At 30.6% G+C, this 24,738-nt stretch overlaps 3 protein-coding genes across 4 annotated transcripts in view; 2 read left to right on the top strand and 1 right to left on the bottom strand.

Annotated features, from left to right (window-relative positions):
• Positions 1 to 3,990: 3,990 nt before the first annotated feature.
• Positions 3,991 to 8,058, top strand: LOC121119119 (muscle-specific protein 300 kDa). Of its 2 annotated transcripts, none has more exons than XM_040713754.2 (5): positions 3,991 to 4,287; positions 4,480 to 4,656; positions 5,287 to 5,687; positions 5,744 to 6,381; positions 6,457 to 8,058. In XM_040713754.2, the coding sequence occupies exons 2-5, from the start codon at positions 4,492 to 4,494 to the stop codon at positions 7,050 to 7,052; spliced, it is 1,800 nt and encodes a 599-aa protein (XP_040569688.1). In that variant the 5' UTR covers positions 3,991 to 4,287; positions 4,480 to 4,491; the 3' UTR covers positions 7,053 to 8,058. The 2 variants fall into 2 exon arrangements, with proteins under 2 accessions (XP_040569688.1, XP_071744751.1); XM_071888650.1 differs by having other exon boundaries at positions 4,199 to 4,287; positions 4,756 to 5,687.
• An 84-nt stretch (positions 8,059 to 8,142) lies between these two features.
• On the bottom strand, positions 8,143 to 10,742 carry LOC121119118 (muscle-specific protein 300 kDa). The gene is made up of 4 exons (XM_040713753.2): positions 10,516 to 10,742; positions 8,823 to 10,124; positions 8,652 to 8,762; positions 8,143 to 8,579 (listed from the first exon to the last, which is right to left on the bottom strand). Exons 1-4 carry the CDS (start codon positions 10,678 to 10,680, stop codon positions 8,208 to 8,210), a joined length of 1,950 nt encoding a protein of 649 aa, XP_040569687.1. The 5' UTR covers positions 10,681 to 10,742; the 3' UTR covers positions 8,143 to 8,207.
• Positions 10,743 to 14,957: 4,215 nt separating this feature from the next.
• Positions 14,958 to 24,738, top strand: part of LOC121117912 (neural cell adhesion molecule 2) — a 236,131-nt gene continuing 226,350 nt past the window's right edge. The window contains exon 1 of the mRNA XM_071888648.1: positions 14,958 to 15,085. The gene's annotated coding sequence lies outside the window, so the exon portion shown is untranslated. The remainder of the gene's footprint in view (positions 15,086 to 24,738) is intronic.

Here is a 24,738-nt window from a genome sequence, read left to right as displayed (position 1 = left end):
AATGTAAGCTCTTTTTTCTTCCATCACGATTATCTTGCTTGTTTATTTTACTTTCTATATATCAAATGAAAGTTGAGAACCTAAGCTTTCAGTCAATAATTATAATCTTTAAATTTAATTTTCTATAATTATTAAAAAATGGGAATGGAAATGGTCTCTTTACTTTTTCCGTAAACACCCTATAAATGTATATATTTGTTTATAAATATCAAGGTGGGACTTTCAAAACACACTTAAATATTTTAATCTATATTATAGCTAAATTAAATATACAGTACATATTACATATATTGTACAAGTTGAAATCCAAAATGAATAACACATTTTCCTGCCCAATTATGTGGTAAATTTATATCTGGACCAGCATCATTCTATAGTCCGTTAAGTAGCAGGGTATTTTCAGGCAATATGTGAATTTATTTAAAAAAAAGGAATGTATTTTCTTAAAAAAGTTCATCAAGAAATATAACATTTGAATGTTCCTCAAAAAAAAAAAAAAAAAAATTTTTTATCTATTAATAAATTTACGTTTATAAAAAATATTATATTAATTAATTAAAATTTGAAAAAAACAAACAAAACAAATATATTATGTCATTATTCATAAATTTGAATTAATTCGAAGGAAAATGTTGATACTGAATTTTTTTCTAACTGGACTATTACCGTTTGACATTTATAATGCAACTGCTGGCCCAATTTCATAGCAATTTAATGTGTTGTCATTTTGGCTCATTAAAGAAATGTACCCATAAAAGTAGGTAACAATGCAATTTAAGTTAGTGTTGTGTCGGCTCGTTTCAAATTGACTCGAGTCAATAATTTTTGGACATGACTCAAATAGTTACTCTATTTTCAAATTTGAAAAAACCAAAATTATAATTCTTATTTTTATTGAGTTGTCTTGATTTTTATCACTAAACCTCATTAATTTTTTGATATTTGATGACGTGCACTACTAACCCTAATTGATTTTCTAATGACTCACTTTTTTTAAGTGATTCTTTTAAACTATGAGAAGACGGATAAGACATTCAATGGCATTGTAATTAATTGCTCGATCTAAGATTTAATTAAAATATTTGCTCATTTGTGTTAGGGAAGCATAAAAATTAACAAAAAAACCCACTCAGAATTATATATTTGGTCTAGTCCTGTCCTTAGGATCAGTCCTAGTAACCGTTGGCCCTTGGGTCTGTCAGTACTAGAACTGATAAAAAAAGAATATATAAAGTTGAGTGACATTATCAATGGTAAAACTATCAAGTTTTTTAGGAATTATATGCAGGACTGAACAGGAGAGGGCTGTAATCTTTCGTCATAAATAAGGACTTAACGTAGTAATATAGCATAGTTACTCCATTTTTTCTCTTTCTTTTTATCTTTTCTAATGGATCAACTCAAGTCAAGTCGATCCTTAGCCACTTCACTTGGTTTAATTCGATTGAATCGGATATTGTCGACACAGCAATTATGTAAACATCCATAATTTGGTCTCATTAGTTTTTTGTCGTACATAGTTCAATATAATCTAAAGTGCAAATATTTTAAAGTCATCAAAATACTTATTACAAATAACAGAATATTATTTATGTAGAACTTGATTTCAGATATAGAATATATGTATGTAGTTTTGATTTAATATTACAATCGTTGAATTGTATCGTATATACATTAAAATATAGTTATGTAATTATTGCTGTTTGAGACTTAGATATTCATTTTTTCTAGCAAAGCTGTTTCAATTAATAGTGTTTATTTCAAATGACGTTGCATGACGCTCAACAATACGTCATTCTGTTATTTACTCAAATATATAGTAATGCATAAGAAATTAGGGATTGTTTATAATATATTTATAACAAACAGTACTCAATCAATGTTTATAAATATGTGTTACCAGGGATATATCAAAATATATACAATACCTATATGATGTAATAGAGTTAAAAGTAAAAGTTACATCAATTATTAACAAGGTCGAGATAAGTTTGAATCAATCTCTGAATTTTAAAGGATCTCTTACATTTAAGATGGCTTTATCGCACTAACAGAATCATTTAAACTGTAGGTTGTAATCAGTCGTCGATGTTTATACTTATTTTCATCTTATCAGTGTTGATTGATTGAATTTCAATTAGCTCATGTTGAGTTGTGAACAATTCTAAAGACTTTGAAAAAAAATAACTTTTGTTAATGAATCAAATATTTAACATTAAAAAAAAATAAAAAAAATTGGACTACTCATTTGATGGACTTTTTATATTTTAAGTATAATTTTAGAATTTTAAGTTTTACTTATTCCTGTACCTTATTTTTTTTCTTAATTTTTTTAATATAAAAAATATATATAAATTTCAGGGAATTAATTGCAGTCATAAATTTTTTTAATTCAAATACTCCTATACAATCGAAAAAATGAGCACGTTCATTACTTTAAAAACGAAAGGGAGCAAGAACAAACTCACAAAATTAGTAACTGAGCGGGATCACGTTCAGGATTTTTAGAGCGGACTAATGCTTTGACTCTAGGCATATGAGAATGAGATAAAAAACTAAAACTATTAATTATTATTCAATCAAGTTATTAATTAAAGAATATTCACCTATGGGGGTAACATATGAAGGACTAGGCCTACGAAAAATCCTCCATATCCGCAAACCCAAGATATTCTTTTCTCCAATCCCGTAGTTGAACCCTATTGGCTTTCATCACAGATTGTTATTAAATTTTTATTTATTAATGAACAAGAGACAAACTTTATATATATATATTCAAAACATCAGATCTGAATACTATTTCTACAAGTCGGATAATATGGCAAAAAGTGAAAGTGTACCAAATAACCCCCCGTCTACATTAATGTACTTTTAACCTTTTATTTCCATATAAAAACTCTGAGGCTTAAATAACTTTGGTTTCGAAAAATGACAATTCACTGCGAAGTCCTATATCACTTTTAAATATTTCATATTTAATATGCTCAATCAAATTAGTTATGTGATCTCTTGTGGGGCACAAGGGCTTTCAAGAGCCCCGGTTAGAAGCTGTTGACCTAGAAAAAATTAAATAATTATATTATAACAAGTGAATAATGCACCTTGTTGCTCTTCATTCAATTACTGGTACAGATTTTAAGGAAAATTTAATCCAATGTCGTACATAAGATATAAATGAATAAATTATTTATTTAAAAGCAATTGACAATTTTTTAATTTTTCTCCAGTTAACTCAATATTTTGTACTTTAAATAATTACAATTATTTTTATCAACAAATTGTCCCTCTCACAAATATTTAAGACTTACATTTTTTAGGTCTAAAGGTGATAGGAAAGCCAATGTTCTATGTTTATACCTAGAACACTCCTAGTGTTTGCAACACAAATTGTCTTTAATTGAAATTAAAATTGTTATTTTTTTGGAATTTATGATGTAAAGTTGCTATACATTTGGGATAAGATTAATGATGCCTTGTGGTGAAGAAATACTTACTAAAACAAAGGAGCCTCTCATTCCTTCAATGTTAATCAAAATTAACGATAGATGAATAAATAATGAATACTCGTTTCCCTTAATCCCTAGCTATTGGAATGCAATCACTTTTTCTCCACATAAATGTAATATTTACTTCGCTGTTTGAAAAATACTTGTTGCAAATATTTGTACAAATCCAACAACCTTGAGTGATCAAAAATACAAATTAGGTCAGAGCAATTATGTACAAACATATATTTGGGAATTAGCCCTATTTTTGCGACAAACCCTCTCATTAAGCATCTGGAGTAATAAGGATGGATGACCTTGTTCTTTCCCGAACAATACTTTTCCTCCTGAAGGCTTAGTTGTAAATCCTTGGTTTGTTATGACTTGAGGGCGCTTAGGTAGGTATACAGAAGTATATATGTGAGCAGGCACAAAAGGAAGAATTCGTGAGTATTTTCGTGAGAAGTAATAATTTCTCTTGAGACTTGGCCAAGGAAATAAAGACACTCTCTCAATGACTTAAAGACAAATACATACTTAAACCTTTCTCATTCTTGACTATATATAGTTCTGGCATCACAATAGTTCAAAGTAACAATATAAATAATAGAGCTAACCCAGTACAATAATCGCCCGCCCTTGATTATCAAAGTAGCTTTCCTTGATAAAATTTGATTTAAACTTTTCTTGTAAGAAGAGGCTTTAGATTATACAGTATTCCAGGGGTGGCCTACCGAGCTGAGGTTATATCTCCGTGAGCGAATCAAAGTTTCAGACCCATTTAAAGTTTTACGTAGTGAAGGTGCTTCTTGTGAATTTTTTCTCTTAATTTATATGAAAACTTCCTTTATTATATTTTTCTTATTACGTATAATTTAATACAATTAGCAGTAAACTTTCATGCAGATAAAAAATAAAAATAATGCAATTTTCAAACTTTTTTTGTTACAATTATTTATCAATACAGAAATATTCTAAATCCATCTTTTTTCAGGTCTAATTCAAAATGACGTTCTGGCAGGAAAATTACCACTTTATTAAAGATGTCTATGACATGCGCCAGACTAAGATGGCTGAATGGATGGAGAACGTCGAAAAAGCCATCTCCAGAATCATGGCAGACAAAGTTTACACTTCTGCAGAATTCAAACGTGAACGTGATAATTTCCACGTAAGAACTAAATCCTTTCAAATCCCTTATACCCATCAAATTCAAAGCTAAATTCCAGTCATTATTATCAATAAATATCTATCTATCTCTATTTCTTAGATTTAATATCGCTTTCAAATCGAGACAGAAATGCGATCCTTGTGAGTAAAGAGAAGTGAATTTGCATGCTTTCATAAGTAGATTTATGAATAGTATTAATTAGTTATTATACTCTAGATGTCGTTTTCAATAAGGGGCTAAGGACATTTGACCTTCAGCTGATATCGAAAATAAAACCCACTTATATTGTACAAAATTTGTTTGGGGTTTCTTATGTATAATTCTAAAAGGAAATGGGTTGTATTTTTTGTAATAAAAAAAAATGAAACTCTACATTCAATTTTGACAACTTGCCAAAATATGAGTTCAAGTTTAAAAATAGTTACTGCCCATGATGACTTTCCCTTCCTAGTATTTTTAAATGACATCTAATGTATAACTGTATGTATATAGATTTTTTTTTGTGTTATAAATTGCATGATTATTTTTTCTTAAATTTGAAGTGTATTTTTATAATTATCCTTCATTCACTGCAGCATTTTATACCAATAAATGACCTAACTCATACTTTTTATGTTGAATCCTCTCTAGGCTTTGTGCAAGGATCTCGAACGCGTTGAAGTCAAGAAATGGCTTCAACAAATTCTTGAGATTTTGATGGCTGAGAGAGCCAAGGAAGAGCGCAAAGAACAACTTGGGAAACTCGATGCTTTGATCAAGAAGCACGAAGAATTGATCCCCACTGTTCTTAAAACTCAAGTCAAAGTAGACTTATACTGGAAATGTTACGCTTATGGAGACGAATTGAAGCCTCATATAGAGTTCTTGGATGGTATCATGCTCTCATCCACTCGTGACATTGCACCTTCTTGTGTAGAAAATGTGGACGAGTTGATTGAGAGACAAGAAAAGTCCCTTACACAATTGGAGACTAAGAGAAACGTTGTTAAGGAACTCATTGGCAAGGGTAAACAGCTTTTGGAGAATCCAGAGTAAGTCAGCGTATATAAAATAATTTACAATATCTACAAACCTTTATTATTTGCAGCAAACCCAAGTTCTTAGACAGCCATGTCAAGCGTATTGAAGAAGGTTGGGATGATACCAAGGAAAAGGCATCTGCCCGTCTTCAACTCTTGCAAGAGACCAAGGCTGCCTGGGAAGGTTATGCCGAAGGTCTTGTTCAAATTGGAGATGAATTTGAAAAGGCTGAGGATGAAATCAAAAAGGTCAAGAAACGCTTCAACCTCCAATCTGCATTCGATGACTTGGAGAAGCGTCAAAAGATCTTTGCTGATACCAAGAACACTGTTGAAACCATTTATAAATCCATCCAAGATAACTATGACATCATGACCATGACCCTCCCTGATGAAAAGAAAGACTTTGTCAAAAAGGAAGTCAAGGCCGTCACAGACAAGTTGGGCGTTGTCAATAAGTTCGAAGAGAAGGTCAAGAAGATTGAGACCTTTGTTAACTCTTTGAATGGATTCGACAAGTCTTTGAAAACACTAAACACTTGGATGACCGATGCTGAGACCCAATTGAACGACATCAAGAACAACTCTGACAAGATGACCCCTGAAGACAGAGTATCTCTTACCATGGAGTTGCAAGAAGATGTTGCTGCTAAGGTGGAAATTATTCGTGAAAATATAAAGAACGAGGAAGAACTCCTCCCCCAAGGTTAATAATCACTGGAGATTCCAGCAATATTATATTATGTACAACTCACTAATAAATTTTTCTCTATCTTTGTAGGAGACAAGGTTCCTCAGGATGCTCAAGACTTCAAGGATGAGTTGAAGAGAATTGAGGAATTCATTGTCAACCTTCAAAAGAAGGTCATGCAAGAGTGCGACAACTTCTCTGAGGATGTCAAATATTGGGCAGAATACAAGACGGGTATCAAGGAATTCCGCCCCTGGTTGGAGAATGCCGAAAAGAGATCCACTGAAGGTTTGGCTAAGCCACAAACCTTGGACGAAGCCAATGCCATGTTTGCTGCCACTAAAGATTTCGAAGCTGCTTGCCTCAAGAACTTGGCCATCCTCGAGTATGCCGCTACTGCTGCCAACAAGATGACAACTCACAAAGAAGCCGATATCGAAGTTGGTGAATTGAGAGATCGTTATGGTAAGGTCAAGGTTGTTTGCGACGAATGGCTCAAGAAGGTGGACACCCTCGTCAAGGAATGGACTCTCCTGGACACAACAGTTACAGAGCTCAACACTTGGGTTGCCAAGGACCGTGACACTGAGGGAGAACAACAATTCTCTTTGGAAAAAATGGAATCCACTCTTGGAGAGCTCAAGAACATCTTCAAGGAGAAGGAAAAGCTCGTTGAGAATCTATAATTTTGATAAGATATTTCAATTTAGATCTTCAAAACCTTTTCAAAACAAAAAAATATTCTCCATTGATTTTTATACTTTTTATTCCATTGAAATAATGCCCCAAATATATTTTCAAAAAATAGAAAAAAAGTTTACAAACATCAGACTTTTAGCTTCATTATTAAATCTTTGTGTTTATTTGTTTTTCTCCTGGGTAATGAGAATTTCTAAGCATTTTTACCCTCCCATATACATACATAAATAACTATTAAGTGTTTGCTGTAGAAAGATTTATAAAAAATGTAATCTGCGTTTGACTGGACAAATGTTTTTTTTTTAAAGTTAGTACTATGATCGTTTGTAAAAATTTCAATATTGACTATTATTATTCTTTAATTATCGTTATTTTTATAAATATTTTATATATATAAAAAAGTACCAAAGATGACGATTTTTTTTTGTTTTACAATTCTTGCTTCTTGTTCTGACAAAAAACTACCAACAAACAAGAAAAATATCCTCAATAAATATGTCACTAAACTTTCCACTAAAAATGTACATATATTGTATATATAACTACATAACTTCAAAATTAACGAGGCAAGATTTTCATTCAGAGGCTGGGATGAACTTTTTGTTAGAGTTATTTACTGTCAATTTGTAATTTAAGTTCTAATTCCATTCAGAAGTTATAATTTTTTCCCCTCTCGTTTCACTCCATATATATAAATGATATATTAAATATTTATTAATAATTACATGTATATACACTATTCTGTTAAATCCCCCTATTCAATGATTTTTTTTGTGTTAAAAGATTAAAGAAACAACTTTTGATCATTTTCCTTTTTTTTGGAAGAATCTAAGAAAAAAGAAAAAAAAATGCAGAGAGTTTTTTTTTTTTAGTTTCTTCTAGAAATTTTGTTTTTTCATATAAATTTATAATTTAATTTTTTTGGAAAACGAATGATACTTTTTTTTTTTTGAAGAAAAAAATATATATCGAGTTGATGGTCTATTACAGTAATTTAGTGTGTTTATTACAAAATACCTGTAACTCATCTTTTTAATTTTAATAACCCCCGACCCCCTAAAAAAAGTCAAAAATCAATTTCGCTTTAGAAATTTATTTTTCTTAAAATATGTTCATATTTTGAAAAGTAAATAATATTTTACTTATTCTTGAGGTGCCGATGACTCTTCCACCATTTTAGCTTCTTCTCCTTCTTTGTCATTGGGGTTATTGCTATCAGAATTGCCTATCCCTGAGGAAGCGGACTCTTTGTTTGACACGTTTTCCGGGCCGTAAGCTTCCAAATCCTCTACTAGCTTTTGTTTTTCAGCAAACATGATTTTAAGTTGATTAAGTTGGCCTTCAAGTTTCTCAATTGAGATCTCTGATTCTCCTTCTGGAGCTGTAGAATCACTTGTGGATACCCATGAGCTCAGCTCACCCACATTTCCATCTAATTTATTCCAGCATTCAACGAGTGTGGTCATTCGACTTACCCATTCTTTTGATGCTTCATGAATTACGAGCCAAAGCTCCTAGGGATTAAATAAATGGACAGTATATATGGTTGCTCAATCTCCATTGTGTGTATTTTTTTTTGTACTTACTCGGAGTGAGTTGACCTTGGTGTCTGCCTCAATGTGAGTGGTCATCTTTTGTGCAGATGCTGCAGCGTCATCAAGGGTCTTAATCTTTTGTTCACACTCTTCTTGAAAGTTCTATAGAGCAAAAGAGCTAAATAAAGAACATGAATATTGTATAAGTCTTTTAATTCTTACCTTGGAGTCTCCCAGGATTTGACAAGCCTCCATCAAACTTGATGGTTTGATTAATCCCTCATTCTTTCTAATTTCAGCTCGTTTAATCCATGGCTCAAATTCTTTGATTCCTGTTGTGAATTCGGCCCAGTATTTGATGTCCTGTGAGAATTGAGCACACTCAGTCTTAGACTCTTCCTCCATATTGTCAATCGTCTTACGAATTTTATCCAACCGAGCAATGAATTTCTTAGCATCGGAAGGAACTCTCTCATCTCCCTTTGGAAATATGTCCTCCTTTTCTATCTCTTGTTTCCTCGTGAACTCAGATTTCTTTTGAAGGTCTTCCATTATCTCCATGGTTTTGGTAACTTTGTCTTCGGGGCTTAAAGTGCTTGAATCCGCAGGCTTGATGATGTCATCAATTCTCTTTCGTCCATCTTGAAGCCAGGACTCAATCTCAGTTGCATTTGTATTGAGTACTGCAAGTCTTTTGTTGAAATCATTAATATATTCCAGCTTCTTATCCGTGTTCTGTAGAACAGCCATACGGGTTTGGATTTCTTGGACCTTGCCATTCATTTCAGCTTTCTTATCATCGGGCAGAAGAAGTTGTATGATGTCATTACATGTGGAGATGTTTGAAAATATTTCCTCAATAGTTTGACGATAAACAGCTGCAGTTTGGAGCCTATTTTGATAGTCGGCAGGTCCTTGCTTCAGATCAAAGATCTTCTTTATTAAATTATATTCAGTGTCAGCCAAGTCCAATTGTTTATGACACTCTCCTTGCTGTATCTCAAATGTTTCCCATGATTGGAAGTTATCCGTGAGAGCCTTCTTTCTAGCCTGAGCCTTTTCAACTGTGTCCTCCCAAGCCTCTTTGAGTTTTTGAACATGACCATACAAAAACTTGGGACAGTTGGGGTCCGTCATGAGACGATCACCCTTAGAAATAAAGTCTATCACCATACGACGTTTATTTTCAACAGAATTCAAGACCTTGTCTTGCTTTTCAATGTGTTCCTCTGTATGCTCTTGATTTGCACTAAACACCTCCTTGATGGAGCGGTGTCTCAAATCATCAATAAATTCAAATATGGGTATTAGATCATCCCCATAAGAGTAACATTTCCAGTAGCACTCTGTTTTTACGAGAGTTTCTTGAATTCGAGGAATGAGCATTTTGTGTCTCTCCATGATCACCTCCAACTTTCTCAGCTCTTCCTTCTTCTCCTCTCCCACCCTCTCTTTCATTAGAGTGTCCAGAGTCTCTGCCAACCATCTCTTGGTTTCAGCTCGCTCCAAGTTCTTACAAAGCGACTACTCATGAAGAAGAGAGAAAAAAAAACAATTAATTAAATATGTAAAAAGTAGTTTTTGGTTCAAAAATTTGCAAAACAAAGATTGTGAAAATTACTTAAGCTCGCCTAAAATGTTTTTGTTGGAAAATGGACTAATTAGTCTATTTTCTAGTATGCACTCAAAAAAGGATCAAAAATCAATATAGCCAATCCTTTCTTATTAAAAGACCAGTACTTAATGCATTAAAAAGAACAAACCTATGTGGAAATTCTCAAAAACTCAAACACATTAAAAATTGATATGTTGTTCTAAAACGATATCAATTTGGAGCAAAACTAAAAAACTCTAAACTATTAAAAAGTGTAGGGTCTTTTTTGAAGGGGTTTTGATAACGGAAGTGAGTCCTTACATGGAAGTTATCTTTCTCTCTCTTAAATTCTGATGAGGTATACACCTTGGAAGCACAGACTTTTTGAATGGCCATTTCCACATTGTCCATCCATTCCACCATTTTAGCATAGCGGGTATCATATACCTCCTTAATAAAGGAGTAATTCTCCTGCCAAAATGACATGACGGTAAAAGATAGTAGATCTGATCTGAACACTCAAATCCTAAGCAATAAACTAATTAGGATATTTTCTACGATACTTTTTTTCTGTTGGGAAAAGAACACCTATGTAAAAATGCCATCTCAGCAAAAAAAAAAAAGTATTCAGACATTTTTTAAGTAAAATGAAAGAAAAAAAATAATTACAAAGATATCGAAAGATAAAATCTTTCTTTCTTAGATTCCCCCTTCTTCCCCCCTTCTTTATGGAAAGCTCTACCTTCTCATAGAAATTCTTCTCCCCAACTTTTATCCATCCTTTGCCCACTAAATGAATTTCTTTTCCATAAAGTTCTCCGTGATGATATTTCATCTTTACTCATATTATTGTCCCATTTATATGTTATATTTACCTATGACGTAAAACAATATATCTTATGTATTTTTACTGTACTCACACACATATCCATCATGTTCACATGTTTGTAACATATAATAATCATGTTGAAGGCTTTTAAGTAAATGAAGAGATGAAAAAAAAAAATCATCATTTGTTATGAAAGAAAAAGTCTTACAAATATTTTTAGTTATCGATGCAGAAAAAATGCAATTAGGCATATAAAGCCAACTAGATTTATGCATAATCCTGGTTCATTTTGAAGAAAAAAATGTTTTTTAGAAAATCGAAGCAACATATTTACTGTTGATGTTTTTACAACAAAATTATGATTTTCACTGTATGACACCTATAAAAAATTAAATATTTAATTTTCGAAAAACCTGTGGTTTAACACTTTTTCCGTGTACGTAAAACGTTTGCAATCTAGAAAGTTCATAGGTAAAAAATTTGCATTTGATCTGTTTATTGATACATTGATATTTTTTTTTGGCCAATGGCCGTAACTTTCTAATAGTATAAACATTTCGACATCATGCGAAACAAAATGGTCTTGCACACTGGATAACACGGATTGATAATCCTAAGAGTCGAGTCAAGCAAAAAGGCTCATCTAAATATAAAACTTTTCAGGCTAAAAACAAAAGTACAAATAAGAAAAATACAAACTAAAAATAAAGATGAAAACAACTGAACAGCAATTGAAAATAAAATAAAGTTAATAGTCTTTTGTTAACTGAAGAATTTGCCCATTCCTTTAATAACTTTGATACATACATATATTAATAATGTGGATGATGTCTGTAAGGGTTAATTCTTTCTTATTCTTTTTTGGATATATTATTTTGCGTCCCTAAATTACCTCCAGAAAAGACAATCAGTAGTTTTGCTCGCTTCATTGCAAAACGGCCAGATACTCCTCTGGTTGTGTAATAATTTGGCTCTAACATTCCCAAAGGTAAACGATATATGATTCACCTCTCAGAAGATGATGTCAAAAATTTACTCTATATCTCTTTGATGCTGTTATATACTCCTTTGTTGATCTATTGATATTTAGGTATATAATTATAATTATACTCCTAAGTCTTTGGGACAAAAAATTGTTCAACTACTCAAATGGAGGATTCAAATGCTCATGTATCAAATATGATGGAGATGCTATGAGGTTAAACTCTCGTCAAAAGTATTCACATCATGTAAAAATGTTCTTTTTAAAGAAAGTAAGGATTTAAAAGGAATTATCTTTTTTTTTTCCAAATATAAAGTTCAACTTTTGTTTAAGGCCAGATTTTCTTGTTTCTTTTTGTATGGCAAACGAAGCATCAAAGAAAAGGTTTGTATACCTACCTATAGAAATAGAGTTTATTATCTATTCATTAGTTATAATTTAACGACTTTCTAAATGAATAAAATTGTATTCAATACTCTACTATCTTTAAAAATAATAAAATATAATAATAATATTAAAATGTGTGTTGTGGAATAAACTCACATATGTGGTCTGTTTTTGTTTTGTTGTGTACATATGTATGTAGCTTCTTCTCTGATGCTGAATACAAAACAAGACTCCTTCTGTGTACGTACTCCTTCCAAGGAGATAGAAAGCCCGGGAAAAGAAGGGGAAAGTTAATAATTAAGGGGTTTAGTAATGATTTCGTTTTATCCATGTTTTTTTTCTTCATAACATCATCGTTTCTATGTACAAGTTGACCTTTTTATTACTATTCCAGCGAAAATTAAAAATCTGAATGAGTCGATTGACAAATTTTAATAGTATACATATTTTGAAGATTTAACATTGAAAAAGAAAATATACAAAAAACTTTTCAAAAAGGAAAAAAAGCCCTCGATTACAATGATTAAGAGCTTTTTTACCACTTTCCATGGTGTTTGCACAGTCTCTTTTAGTATGTCTTCCAATATGACTTACTATGGTCTCTACCAACCATCTCTTGGTTTCAGCTTGCTCAATGTTCTTACAAAAATACTACACATCAAGAAGGGGGAAAAAACTAATTAAATATTTAAAAAGTAGTATTTGGTTCTAATTTGCAAATATGGCTATTCATTATAGTTGTCTTTGCTGACTCTTGAAACTTTATCGTCCTTCCTCTCAACTAACAGGGGAAAATCCAGGAGTGTCAGAGAAGAAGACCAATTGCGTTTGTTTCATAACTGTTTAAATTCATTTACCATAGGGTTTGTACTTTTAAAGCCGTATGGGCAGGGCTCCATTCTGCTAGTAGTAAAACATCTTTGTTTGAGTAGGCCTGACAAACTCATGTAAGTATACTTTCCTTCAAAAAGATTTTATATCGCCACTTCTGCCATTCATTTGAGGGGGGAGATAAAACAAACTAAATTTAGATTGAAACAACAAATCTTTGTTATGATGTCAACCGAAGCGTCCATTTTTATATTAGTGGTGATATTTGTAGTGTCAAAAAATAGATTATTTTAATTACGTTCGATGAATGCGACAACTTAACATATTTCATACACATCTTTCGGTAAATCATTTGCTTTCAATTGAAATTTTGGAATGAAATGAGATAACCATGAATATTAACTTTCGTTTAAAGCTTTAATTTGATTAATGGGATTTTTTTTTTTTTGATTGGAGAGCAATTAAACGGAATAAAGGAATCTTTTATTTCTCAGCCCAGAGTATCCAAAATTATCAATAATGATCTTAAGATGTCTGTGTATCATTTGAAGAAGCTTTTTCTCTTAACTACAACCCCAAAACGAAATGCAATTGAGTAAAACAAGATTATTTTTAATGACACACTCCCATGTCCCATTTGCAGTGATAATAAATATTTTAATCACTATTGTGGTCAAAAGCCTGCAAGATTATGATTTAGTCTGCTGTATGTGAGGATGCAAAGCTGATATTGGAATGGGTACTGTTGCTTTGGGTTCAAGAGGCATTTCAATGTAAGAAATATACCTTTACTCAAGATGAAGCGCCTTGACATACCTCAAGATCCAATCATACTTGGTCTTAAAATAATTTGAATGGATTTCTTATTTCTTTAAGCCTTGGAATTTTCACTTTGTTTATTAATTTAAGAAAAAACCTGTTATATGGATCTTCCTAATATTAACTCTTGAAGGATGCAATGGTGAAGGAATTAAATGTCACTCTACTAAATAATGTTCGTACCTGTGTAAAAGCTGTTCTAAAAAGATTATTACCTCAAAAACTGGACAAATTGAGTAATAATTTCTATTATGATTAGTCAAACTTTAAAAGTAATAAATATGAAATTGATTAAATCTATTATTTCCATTTACCTGTTACAGAACTTAAATTATAAGCTTCTAGATGTTGAAAAAAAAGTATTTTTCAGAAAAACACTCTCTGGGCCACAAAATTAGAAATTTCGGATTATAAAAGTCATTTTAATATTTTTTGGGGTAGAAGAAAATAAGTATTTAAATTTTGTTGAATTGTCTATTTTAAGACGATGTTTTTCTCATATTTTTCCTTGTGTTTTTATAGGAAGAGAGATATTCACAGGGAAAAAAGTATTATTTTAGTAATTTTCACTATAACAATAACATATATAATTAGCATCTTTTGAAGAGAAAAAAAAATTGAAAAATACACACACAACTTTTGGCAAAATCAATACCTTGTCGGGCTCCCCCCCACACCTCTCTTTAAAGAGTCTATTCCCCCTCCTCTTTGGTTTTTTCCCATCCGACAAACCATTAAGTGTTTGCTTTCTAAAAGCGCAATTTTTTCTCCGCTGCCGTCATTTTCTTTTCCTTCTTATAAAGAAAAAACCGTCCGTGAAATAAAGGGGGAAAAATCCCATGGCTCTCCCCCCTCCCCCTTTTTTTTTTTTTTTTTTTTGAAAACCATGGAGTAACCATTAGAATATCGTGCTTTACACATAGTGTTTTATATTGAGTGTGAATAATCTTTTTTAGGTGAATGTTAAACGTATGTTGAGTACACTGATATCCTCTAATACTCTTAATTTTGGTCTTTCTTTGTGAAAAGTGTTCATGAATCAGGTAAGAGATGAAAAGAATATTAATTATATTTTTCTGCTTTTTCCCCATCATTATGAACTAAAAAGCAAAACAATAAAAAAAACACCAGGGGGTTATATAAAAGCTTAACCAAAAATCAAAGATAGACACATGTTTGTTGATATAAAAAAAGAACCTCCTAGTGAGATTTTTTAAGTAGTAAATTTTGTTTTAAACAGTCAGTTTTCTGCGTTTCAACATATCAGAGAGATACAATGAGTAGTGAATGTACTGATAAGTACTACGTGCGTATGGTAAAATGCTTTGAAAGCGTTCAAACTGGGGGTTGACTTTTCTTAAGTACACATTAATAATAATTAGTTATGTTTGTAATTCAGTATCAAATCTACGAAAATATTAAATAGGTTTTGTCATATATAAAAATATAGATCATACTTTGAAAGTTTGATTAATGCAATTACAAAACATAAAATATAAATCCAAATTAGTTTTTTTAAACAATGATGGGCAATTTGTGTCATATTATTTCATTTGGTCTGTCATATCAGACCCGTCCCATATTTTGAAAACCTATTACCAATTCAAGTAATAAGTACAATTCTTCATATATTTTTTTACTCAAACGAAGCGAAGTTATAAATATAAGTAATAATAAGTAATATCAAACGATTTTCCGATCGGAAAAAAGAAGGCGCCTTTTTACTTTCTTAAGCGTTTTAACTATTTCTATGTATATTTATATAAGGAACCCCATTATAAGAAGCAAATCATGTAGAACTAGATGAAAAGGCATTTTTTTTATCTTTAATTGCAATTATATCTATATATGTAATAGTAGTATTGGATATATATTTCATAAATGAATATTAATGAAATATTTCTTATCATATTAAATATATAATTTCATTGTGATTTTTAATAATTCTACATATCACATACAAGTTTTAAAAATAAGACAAAAATTACTTGAGCCTATTTTTCAAGTTATACCATTAATTAATTTATTTGTTATAAGCTAGAAAATATTTTTATATTTCTTAAGAAGTGTAAGGAATAAGGTGTTCCACAAAAATTTAAGTAATTTAAAAAAAAAAAAGCATATACCATATTTTTTTAATTGAATCTCCGCTAAAAAATGCTATTCCCCCTCTTAAAGAAAGATAACAGACTTGAATATAAACTTTAACTATGACATGAGTCTAAACATAATAAGTTGCATATTTCATACTTTAATGCAAATTACAGAATAAGTACAATTCACAAATGTTATTATCCTTTTAGTAAATATAATTATTTTCCATATTTATGTAGCTGAAATAGAAAAGGAAAAAAAATAGAAGACATGTATTTTTATATTTTGAAGAAGTAATCATTGTTTTATATGCCATGGCACAGTATAATGAACATGGCTTACGTATTGCAATCAAATGTACATAATATGCATCTAATTTAAAAATGTATAAGTACATTTTACCTACTTTTCTTGATCTTTATTCAAGATTGTTTTGTGTTACATCACAAACACTAAATTTTACCATGTTTTTTGTTTTTGTTTTGTTCTGAGCGGTTGATTTGTCTTTAGCTTTTCACCTTCTCATTATTCTTAACGTTAATTTATAACTGTCCTTGGTTAAGCTCTTAACAGTTCCAAACAATTATATTTAATAATTATTGAAAAATTGGCCAATTACAAATTGAATTTGGGCCTTTTCAGTTTCTTTTTTGGAGGAGGAAAAATAGCAGCATACGATTTAAGTAACGATGAAATCCAGTTTGTCTAATAACACTTCTACATACCTATATACTAGGTGTATCAGAGAAACTGTTTCCACAAAAAAAAACCTCATCCAATTTTGTGACGAAATAAGTATAAATCCTTTAAATATAAGAGTAGGACTAGATATATCGCCTGCCATCGGAAACTCAAAGCAGGGATGAAGATAGTTTTAATTAATCTTCTTTTAGTCAAGTCTTTTTGGAGTACAAGAAACAATGGTAACTGATATATCGAACCTCTAAGTATCTTGGTGCCCATAAAATCAATTTATTCGAATTTAATTTTGTGAATTTGTGCCCATATAAAAACTATTAAGTAAGAAATAGCTCAAAACCTGAAGATAATGGGATAATAATAGCCTTACTAACAGCATATTTGAATATATTTTAGGATAATTTTAGAGATATGTAATACAGAGTACATGTAATTATAAATAAACATAGCAATTTTAATCTAAATCTTTTTACAGAAGCCTCATTTTGCGCAAAAAAAGATCACAAATGAATTACACACAAAAAAATAATGAGTTAAACTTATGAGTCCCATATAAATACTCAGTGTTACTTAACGTCATTCAGAAGAATTCACAAACTTACTTACTTAATAATTAATAGTTATCTCCTCAAAAATTAAAGAAAAATGATACTTGCTTTGTAAATAAAAAAATAACACTATTGAGATAACCAACTACAAAAAATATGTACGTGAGAAAATGCTCAGAATTTACAACTCTTATAATGATAAAAAAAGATGTTGTAAAAAAGACTAATTTTTGATACTGGAGGTAATCCATGGTCCATTCATGAAAAGAGTGTATCCCATGTGCGAGAGTCGTTTGAAAAGTCCAAGCAAAGGCCAAGAGAAGGCACTACTGTTGCATATTGAGGCATGTTCAGTTGGTGTGCATCTCTTGGAAGAACACACACCAACTTTCAACCATATTGGCATATTTCTATCTGTTTGGCATTCGTTTGAATCGAGAAAGTGGAGAGATGTTCAAAAAATGGGCAAAGATAGTTTCTTTAAGTTGATTAAACATTACTTTATCCAAAGCAAAACGCTTCAAAAGAAACGAAAAGAAGCTTGATAAACATGATGGAGACTGGCACCTTCAATTAGAATAGTTCACAAGTGGTTTCAAAATTTTAAAAGTGGCCATATGGGCACAAGTGACGCTGAACGTTCTGGACGCCCTGATGAGGTTACTACTCCAGAAATCATTGATAAAATCCAAGATATGGGGATGAATGACATAAGAGTGAAGATGTTTGAGATTGATAGTGTTGTGGGCACAACGGCTGAGGTGGGAGCTAGTGCATTGTCGTGATGGAAAATGACTATTTTGTAGGCCAATTGTGTACGGTGTCTCGGTTTTCAAACGGTACAATAACAAAGAATAATTTGCACTTGTTACAGTTTTACCCTTTTTAAGATAGTTGATGAGAATTATTCCTTGCGAATCCAAAATACAGTCGTCATAATCTCTTCGGCCGATTCCTCGATTGAAACGAATGCCAAACAGAAAGAAATATACTAATCTGGATGAAAGTCGGTGCGTGTTCTTCCTAGAGATGTTACTAACTAAACATATCCTCAATACGCGACATATTCAGTCTGAATATGTAGCGTGTATTCTTGGACAAATTATCATTGTCATTTTCTATCTACAAATTATTCTGATTAGCCCATTGAATGCACCACCAAATTACCCTTAAATTATTAAAAAAAATCCTCTTCACAATAAAAGACTGAGAAATTGATTGGTTTTATTTGAAGGAAGCCATATTGGGGTCGAATTAAGTATCATTAATCAAATGAAGGTTCTAAACCAGAGTCCGTAGATATTTCAACTTCTTCCAGAAATTTGTATACTAATTTAATTTGACCGAAATACATCTATGAAATAGTAGACTCTATGTATATGATATAAAAAAATAAGTTGGACATATCTCCTTTTCTTGATTTTTGTATTAATCCACTACATATGTTGAGCATAGTTCAGTCTACACATATCTTTCCTGTGAATGATAATAATATATGTTATGTACATTAAACAACAACAAGAATAATTATTGCACTTTTCTCCTTTGGGGATATTCAATTTATGACTCTAATATTCCGTAATGGCTACCTCAACAAAGAAAAGTAGAAAATATTATTATATGATTATAATTTTTGATAAAAGTCGGAAGAAAACGAAAATATATAATATAATAGTATGGTGTTTCAAAGAATACTGATATTTTATGAACACATTCCCTCATCTCTCACTGCATTTCTTTATCAACATGACATGCTTAAGACGATATAGATACAGAGTGCAGGAGGTAATTTTTTTTTAAATCCTTAATTTAGATTAAGAAATCAAATAAAAAATGATCGCACATCAAGCTAAAAAACATCAGATGCTTTATCTTGTGAACTCTGACTTCGCCTTGTACAAGAATTTATGTGGAACACGTCCTAAAAGATTGAAATGAAAAACTTATTGCAGATCATCCAAAGAGATTAAGGGAAACTTTAGAACAATGCATAGAGCTGCTCTGGCCATGTGCATGGGGCGGCATACGATAGGAAGGTAGACCAATATTTATTCAAGCAAATGAAATGTTGATGGTGAGGCCTACTACAAGGTTTTGAGGTGAACAGTCTTGCCAAGGTTGAAGGCCAATGACACGGACGGAAGTTATACACGGATTTGAGACGGTGCTCAATCTCATACATTTCCCAAGACCCAAGAGTTTTGCAAAAAAATCCTCTTTCTAGGGCAAATCCTTCTGGTCTCATTCTCACCTAATTGCAATCTGATGCACTACAGTATGTGATGCGTTTTGAAGGGCAAAGTTAATAATATCTCTATAATGTTGATTTCTTAAAATGTCCTACAAAAAAAACCACATGTCCTTTAGTTTGAAAAGGGATATGCAAAAAGTGCTTCAGAGGGGTTTATAATCCATAACATGTTCTTATCACAATTGTCAATGTGTAACTAATTATATTATTTGTTAAATTATAATGTTGATGTTGAATTATAAATAGAAAAAAATGGATATTAATAAAAATTTGTTAATATAAAGGAGAATCCAAGGATTATACAACTTTATAGCTTGAAAACGAACTAAGTCTGCATGAATTGTGACCATCGGTATATACATTGTATTAACCACTGTCTGGTAATTTTTCTTTAAACTATTTTGGCTCAGGATATTTTGCCTTAAACCCTTTTACCTTAGGACATTAATGCGTTAAAGTCGTTATTGTTTATTTTGATGTTCCCTTTGAAGTTTTTAAATCAAAATATGTAATATTTATTACCATAATACGCATGAAGTATTTTTTTTCTGTTGATATAATGATGAAATTATACTTATTTAACTTTTAAGCTTTTTTGTCTCTGGTTCGAATTCATTACATAGTTAAATTTGGTTAGTGAATTTATCGAAATTTTGGGGAATGATTCCATCCTTTTCCAACAGAAAGTGACCATTTAATGCGTTTTATAGTAATACACATTACCCATTTTGATTAAAAAAACTCAAAAGGAACACCAATATTAGCCAAAAATAACAATAACGACGTATACATTTAATTTATTTATATATTATGGGAAATATCCATGAAGCAAATTGGCTTTAAGGCAAGATGTCCAAAGACAAAATAGTTTAAGGAAAATTTCCCTAGCCCCATATTAACCTGTCCGGTAGAACAATTTGACAGACATGGACTGTCGTACAAGTTTTAATGTAAATCCCTTCATCAGACCTGCGCCAGGTTTCGTTCTTATGTCGAGAATGTGACTGTTTACAATTGTAATTACATTGTGTACTAATAAAAAGTACTTCTATTAGTATATTTTTAACAGTTTTACAAACGATTAAGTTTCTAAAAAATATTCTCTTGCACCCTGTATATAGATAAAAAAAATAAAAATAAAATCCCTTGTATTGGTGTACTTTTGAATAGTCGTATTAGTATATGAAGGTTTTTATTTTATTTTTCGTCAAATCAATGTCATTTATAAAATAAAAAAAAATAAGTGAATGAATTGTACATAAAAATATTTTCTTAAATTCCAATAAAAAATAAATAAAGACAATTTTATCCGAACATAAGTTGTACATAAGTAATATTGAAGAAAATAAGTAGATATTTTTAAATGGAGCTTTCTAAGTTGTGACTATTAATATGATTAAATCTAATTAGTACTTTTTTCTCTATCTATATTAGATAGTGTCGAAGTTGCTAGGAATATGGAATTTGAAATGAAGGGCTGCATTTTCTCATTATTTGGGGTCATTTAAACTAATGCAATTAAATAAATTTTCATTGATCCTTTTTTGCCATCTTTAGCCATCAATCTATAAATATATACTTAATATAAATGCAGTTGTACTGTTCTCTAAAAAATCTCCGTAAAAATGTATGGCGTATACTGAGAATTGAACATTGAGGGAGCTTTTGTCGTAGAATTATATGACTATTCAGTTTTTGTTATGAATAATAATGATTTAGTTTGTGCTAAAGCATTTACTCATTTTTAAATACAAATAATCTGTTTCTGATTAAAAAAAATATGTATTGATACATTTGTATTTTCCTCTTAACAACTTTTCTAATAACTTTAGGGTTTATTGACAACTAAACTTTATACACATTTTACTTATAGAAGTATTTGTTCTCTTCTATTTCTTAAAAATGCAATAAAAATTCTTCTATGTGAGTTACAGCTTTTATTCAATTTTGAATTTCAATTATCGGTCAAACAGTAAATGAAATATGATATTTTATGAAGCTGAAATGGTATCTTAAGTGTAAAGATACACTCAAGAAAAAGAAGACAAGACCGTTGAAATATTAATAAAATTAGAAACCTTTGAATCATAGTTACTCAATAAAAAAAGAACTGGAAGTGGGAATTTTGTAGAGCATGAAATAAATAAAATTGTACCTTTTCTCTACAAAAATCCCATCCCTAAAATTGACGAGAGTCAATTTTAGCATAGTGTAGAAACTGTTTTGAGGTGATACTTTTTTTTTCTGTCGATATGTTTGTTGTCTCTTCAGTCTTCATATCTCACGAAATATTTAACCCTAACCTGCTCTGCTAATATCAACATTTTAGAAATTTATTTTTACTTAAGAGCTGAACCTAACCCCAAAAATAAGAAAATATTGTCTTGCATATTAAATTCCATTCTGACTGCAAATCTGAAACGGTCTAATGTACATACTAGAGCAACACAGTTACTTGTGTGCAAGAACTAAACAGTTGTAGAGGAGAGAAAGAAGGCCGAATATCCTCTACAGAAATCCAAGCTTTCCTTCTTCCACAATATGACCTTAATAGCATTTACATATATTAAATTGTATCCTGTCAGCAAATTTTGTATCTTTTTCCCCTATAAATGATATTTAGATATGTGGCCCATCAACAGCAAGTTAGAATGATTTCACCCAAATTCAAGAAAAACAGAAAATCTCAATATATTCTTGTACATGAAAAGTGAGAACACATCAAATAGTGTTTATGAAACAACACTTGCATTTAAAAAAAAAAGAAAACATTTTTTTTTCTTGAAGCACTGTCCTTTATTATGATGCCAAGTTTGAGCACGGTTTGTAGAATAGATTGCTTGCAACAGCTGGATAAGTCAGTCGACCTCACTAGTGCTCCTGTATTTTTGCAATTAATTTTTTCTCCCTCCATTCTGATCATTGTTGGCTTGTTTGCATGTCATACTTTTAAAGCCATGTCTCATCACCAGTTATTATGCATTCTATGACCGCTGGGTCGGAATTATCACAATCAAGCATGTCCAAAGAGACTTGCTCACGATATGTTTTTGCAGAAAAGTGGAGCATTAGTGAGGTAGACTAACTTATCTAGCTATTGCAAGCAAACTGGTCTAAAGATCGCACTCAAACTTGGCATCATAATGGAAAATAGTACTGTCAACCTATAACTTTTTTTATATCCCTTTGTAACAGACAATTTAAATTAACAATTCCTGGTACTTTTTTGACGAAAACTATAGCTTTGTCTTAATATTTCCAATAAAATTAATATTAAAATTTATAACAAAAATTTAACTATTGAAATTTTTGTCAAAATTTTTAATTTTTTTGAGGACAGCTGTGAAGTTTTGAATTTTTTCTCAAAAAAATTAATTTTTTCTGAACAGTAGTGAAGTTTTGAATTTTTTTTGTGAATAGGTGTAGATTTTTGAAAAAATGTCAAATATCAAATTGTATTTATAAAATTTGTTTCACATAAATTAATCATTTGTTATTTTAAAGAAAAATTTCACCCTTTTCCCTAAAAAAATAAAATATATGTATAAAATCCTTTGGACACCCCTTAGGAAAATGGTATTTTTTAACTTTAAGTTAAAATATTTAAGAATCTGAATCGGATTGGGAATTTCACTGGAATTGCATCACAATCGGCATTTTGATTTTTTAATCGTCCCATCACTACCGAAAAGGAATGCTGGTAAAAATAAAGACCCATTCAATTCAGAAGAATCTTGTTATTGTTCCTCGTATTCAAAGCTGAGGTCCCTTCTGTTAAATTCAGCAGTATATATTATAATAGCTTGATTTTTATTTGGAAAGATATTTTCATAATCATAATTTTTAATTTACAATTTTTACAGAAGGTTAATTGAAATATTTATCAAATATTAGAGAAACAAGCAAAGAGTAATAAAAAGAAGTCATCTCAACTTCAGAAAAAGTGTTTATTTATTTCAGCCCAAAATTTCATATACATATTATTGTAAATTATATGCTTTCTTTTCCACTTTCTAGGATAAGTTGAGATATCCATTACTGACTATCGTTTAAGGACTTTATTTAATATATTAGACTTAATTTAGCCCTTCTATGGACCTGAATTGACTTTTGAAATAAAATCTAATGTTGTAACCACGATTTTAGTTACTTTGAATGGAATTGGTGGGACTAACAAATTTAATCCAGACTCAATTTTGAGAAAAAATATTATATGTTATCAAGTAGTTGTTCTCTACCTCTGTAAAAAAAATATTCTGATTAATTCCTCGAGAACTACCACGAAGTTAATTCCTTCGAAGAAGACAAAGACAATCGGGTTTGCTAAACTAAACTCTTAGTCTTACGTGGCAAAAAAAAAATACTTTGAATGTTCACATGAATATCATGGAGTTAATAGGTATACTTATTGCGGTTGTTTCAAGATATATGTCTTTTCATTTGGCAATCCCTAAGGAAGATACATCGACGTTCGATATATCAGTTGATATTGTGCTGTATTTTCCAAAAAAAATCCCTCTATAGAATTCTAACTTTTTGGGTATTTTATTCTTTTCTTTATTTTTGGGATTTTATGAATATTTTTGTTATACTTATAGAACGTTGTTTCTATTATTAATGAGTTATTTTTTTCACTGTTTATTTTTTGATGAATGTTTATTGTACTTTTGTAACTAAAGAAGTCTATGGGCACTGATTTTACTACTATGTTTTTTATATTTTTTTATTAAATGTAACTACCTAATTTATGATAATGTATATGAAAAATTGATATATTGTAAAATAAAGACCTTTGAGAAAATAATTACACTTGGAGGTTGCATACACTCTATGACATAATTAAAAATATAAATAATAAAATAAATTATGTTTGAAAAGCCATATCGGGGGTCAAATTTGGTCACATAAATCAAATGGATATTTTAAACTACAAATACGTGTTTGGGTATTTTATCTCATTCCAGAAGTTTGAATATAAAGTCCATTATAGCTTACCTTAATATTTTCAGAAAAATTTCAACTGCATGCATTTATAAACTTAAAAAACATATCGGAAATGTCTCTTTTTCTTGCTATATATTTAAGATTGTATTTGAGTTGACGC

Source organism: Lepeophtheirus salmonis, chromosome 5, assembly GCF_016086655.4.
Source record: "Lepeophtheirus salmonis chromosome 5, UVic_Lsal_1.4, whole genome shotgun sequence".
Taxonomy (NCBI): domain Eukaryota; kingdom Metazoa; phylum Arthropoda; class Copepoda; order Siphonostomatoida; family Caligidae; genus Lepeophtheirus; species Lepeophtheirus salmonis.
Note: the sequence above shows the minus strand (reverse complement) of the source record. Positions and strands in the feature narration are given on the sequence as shown.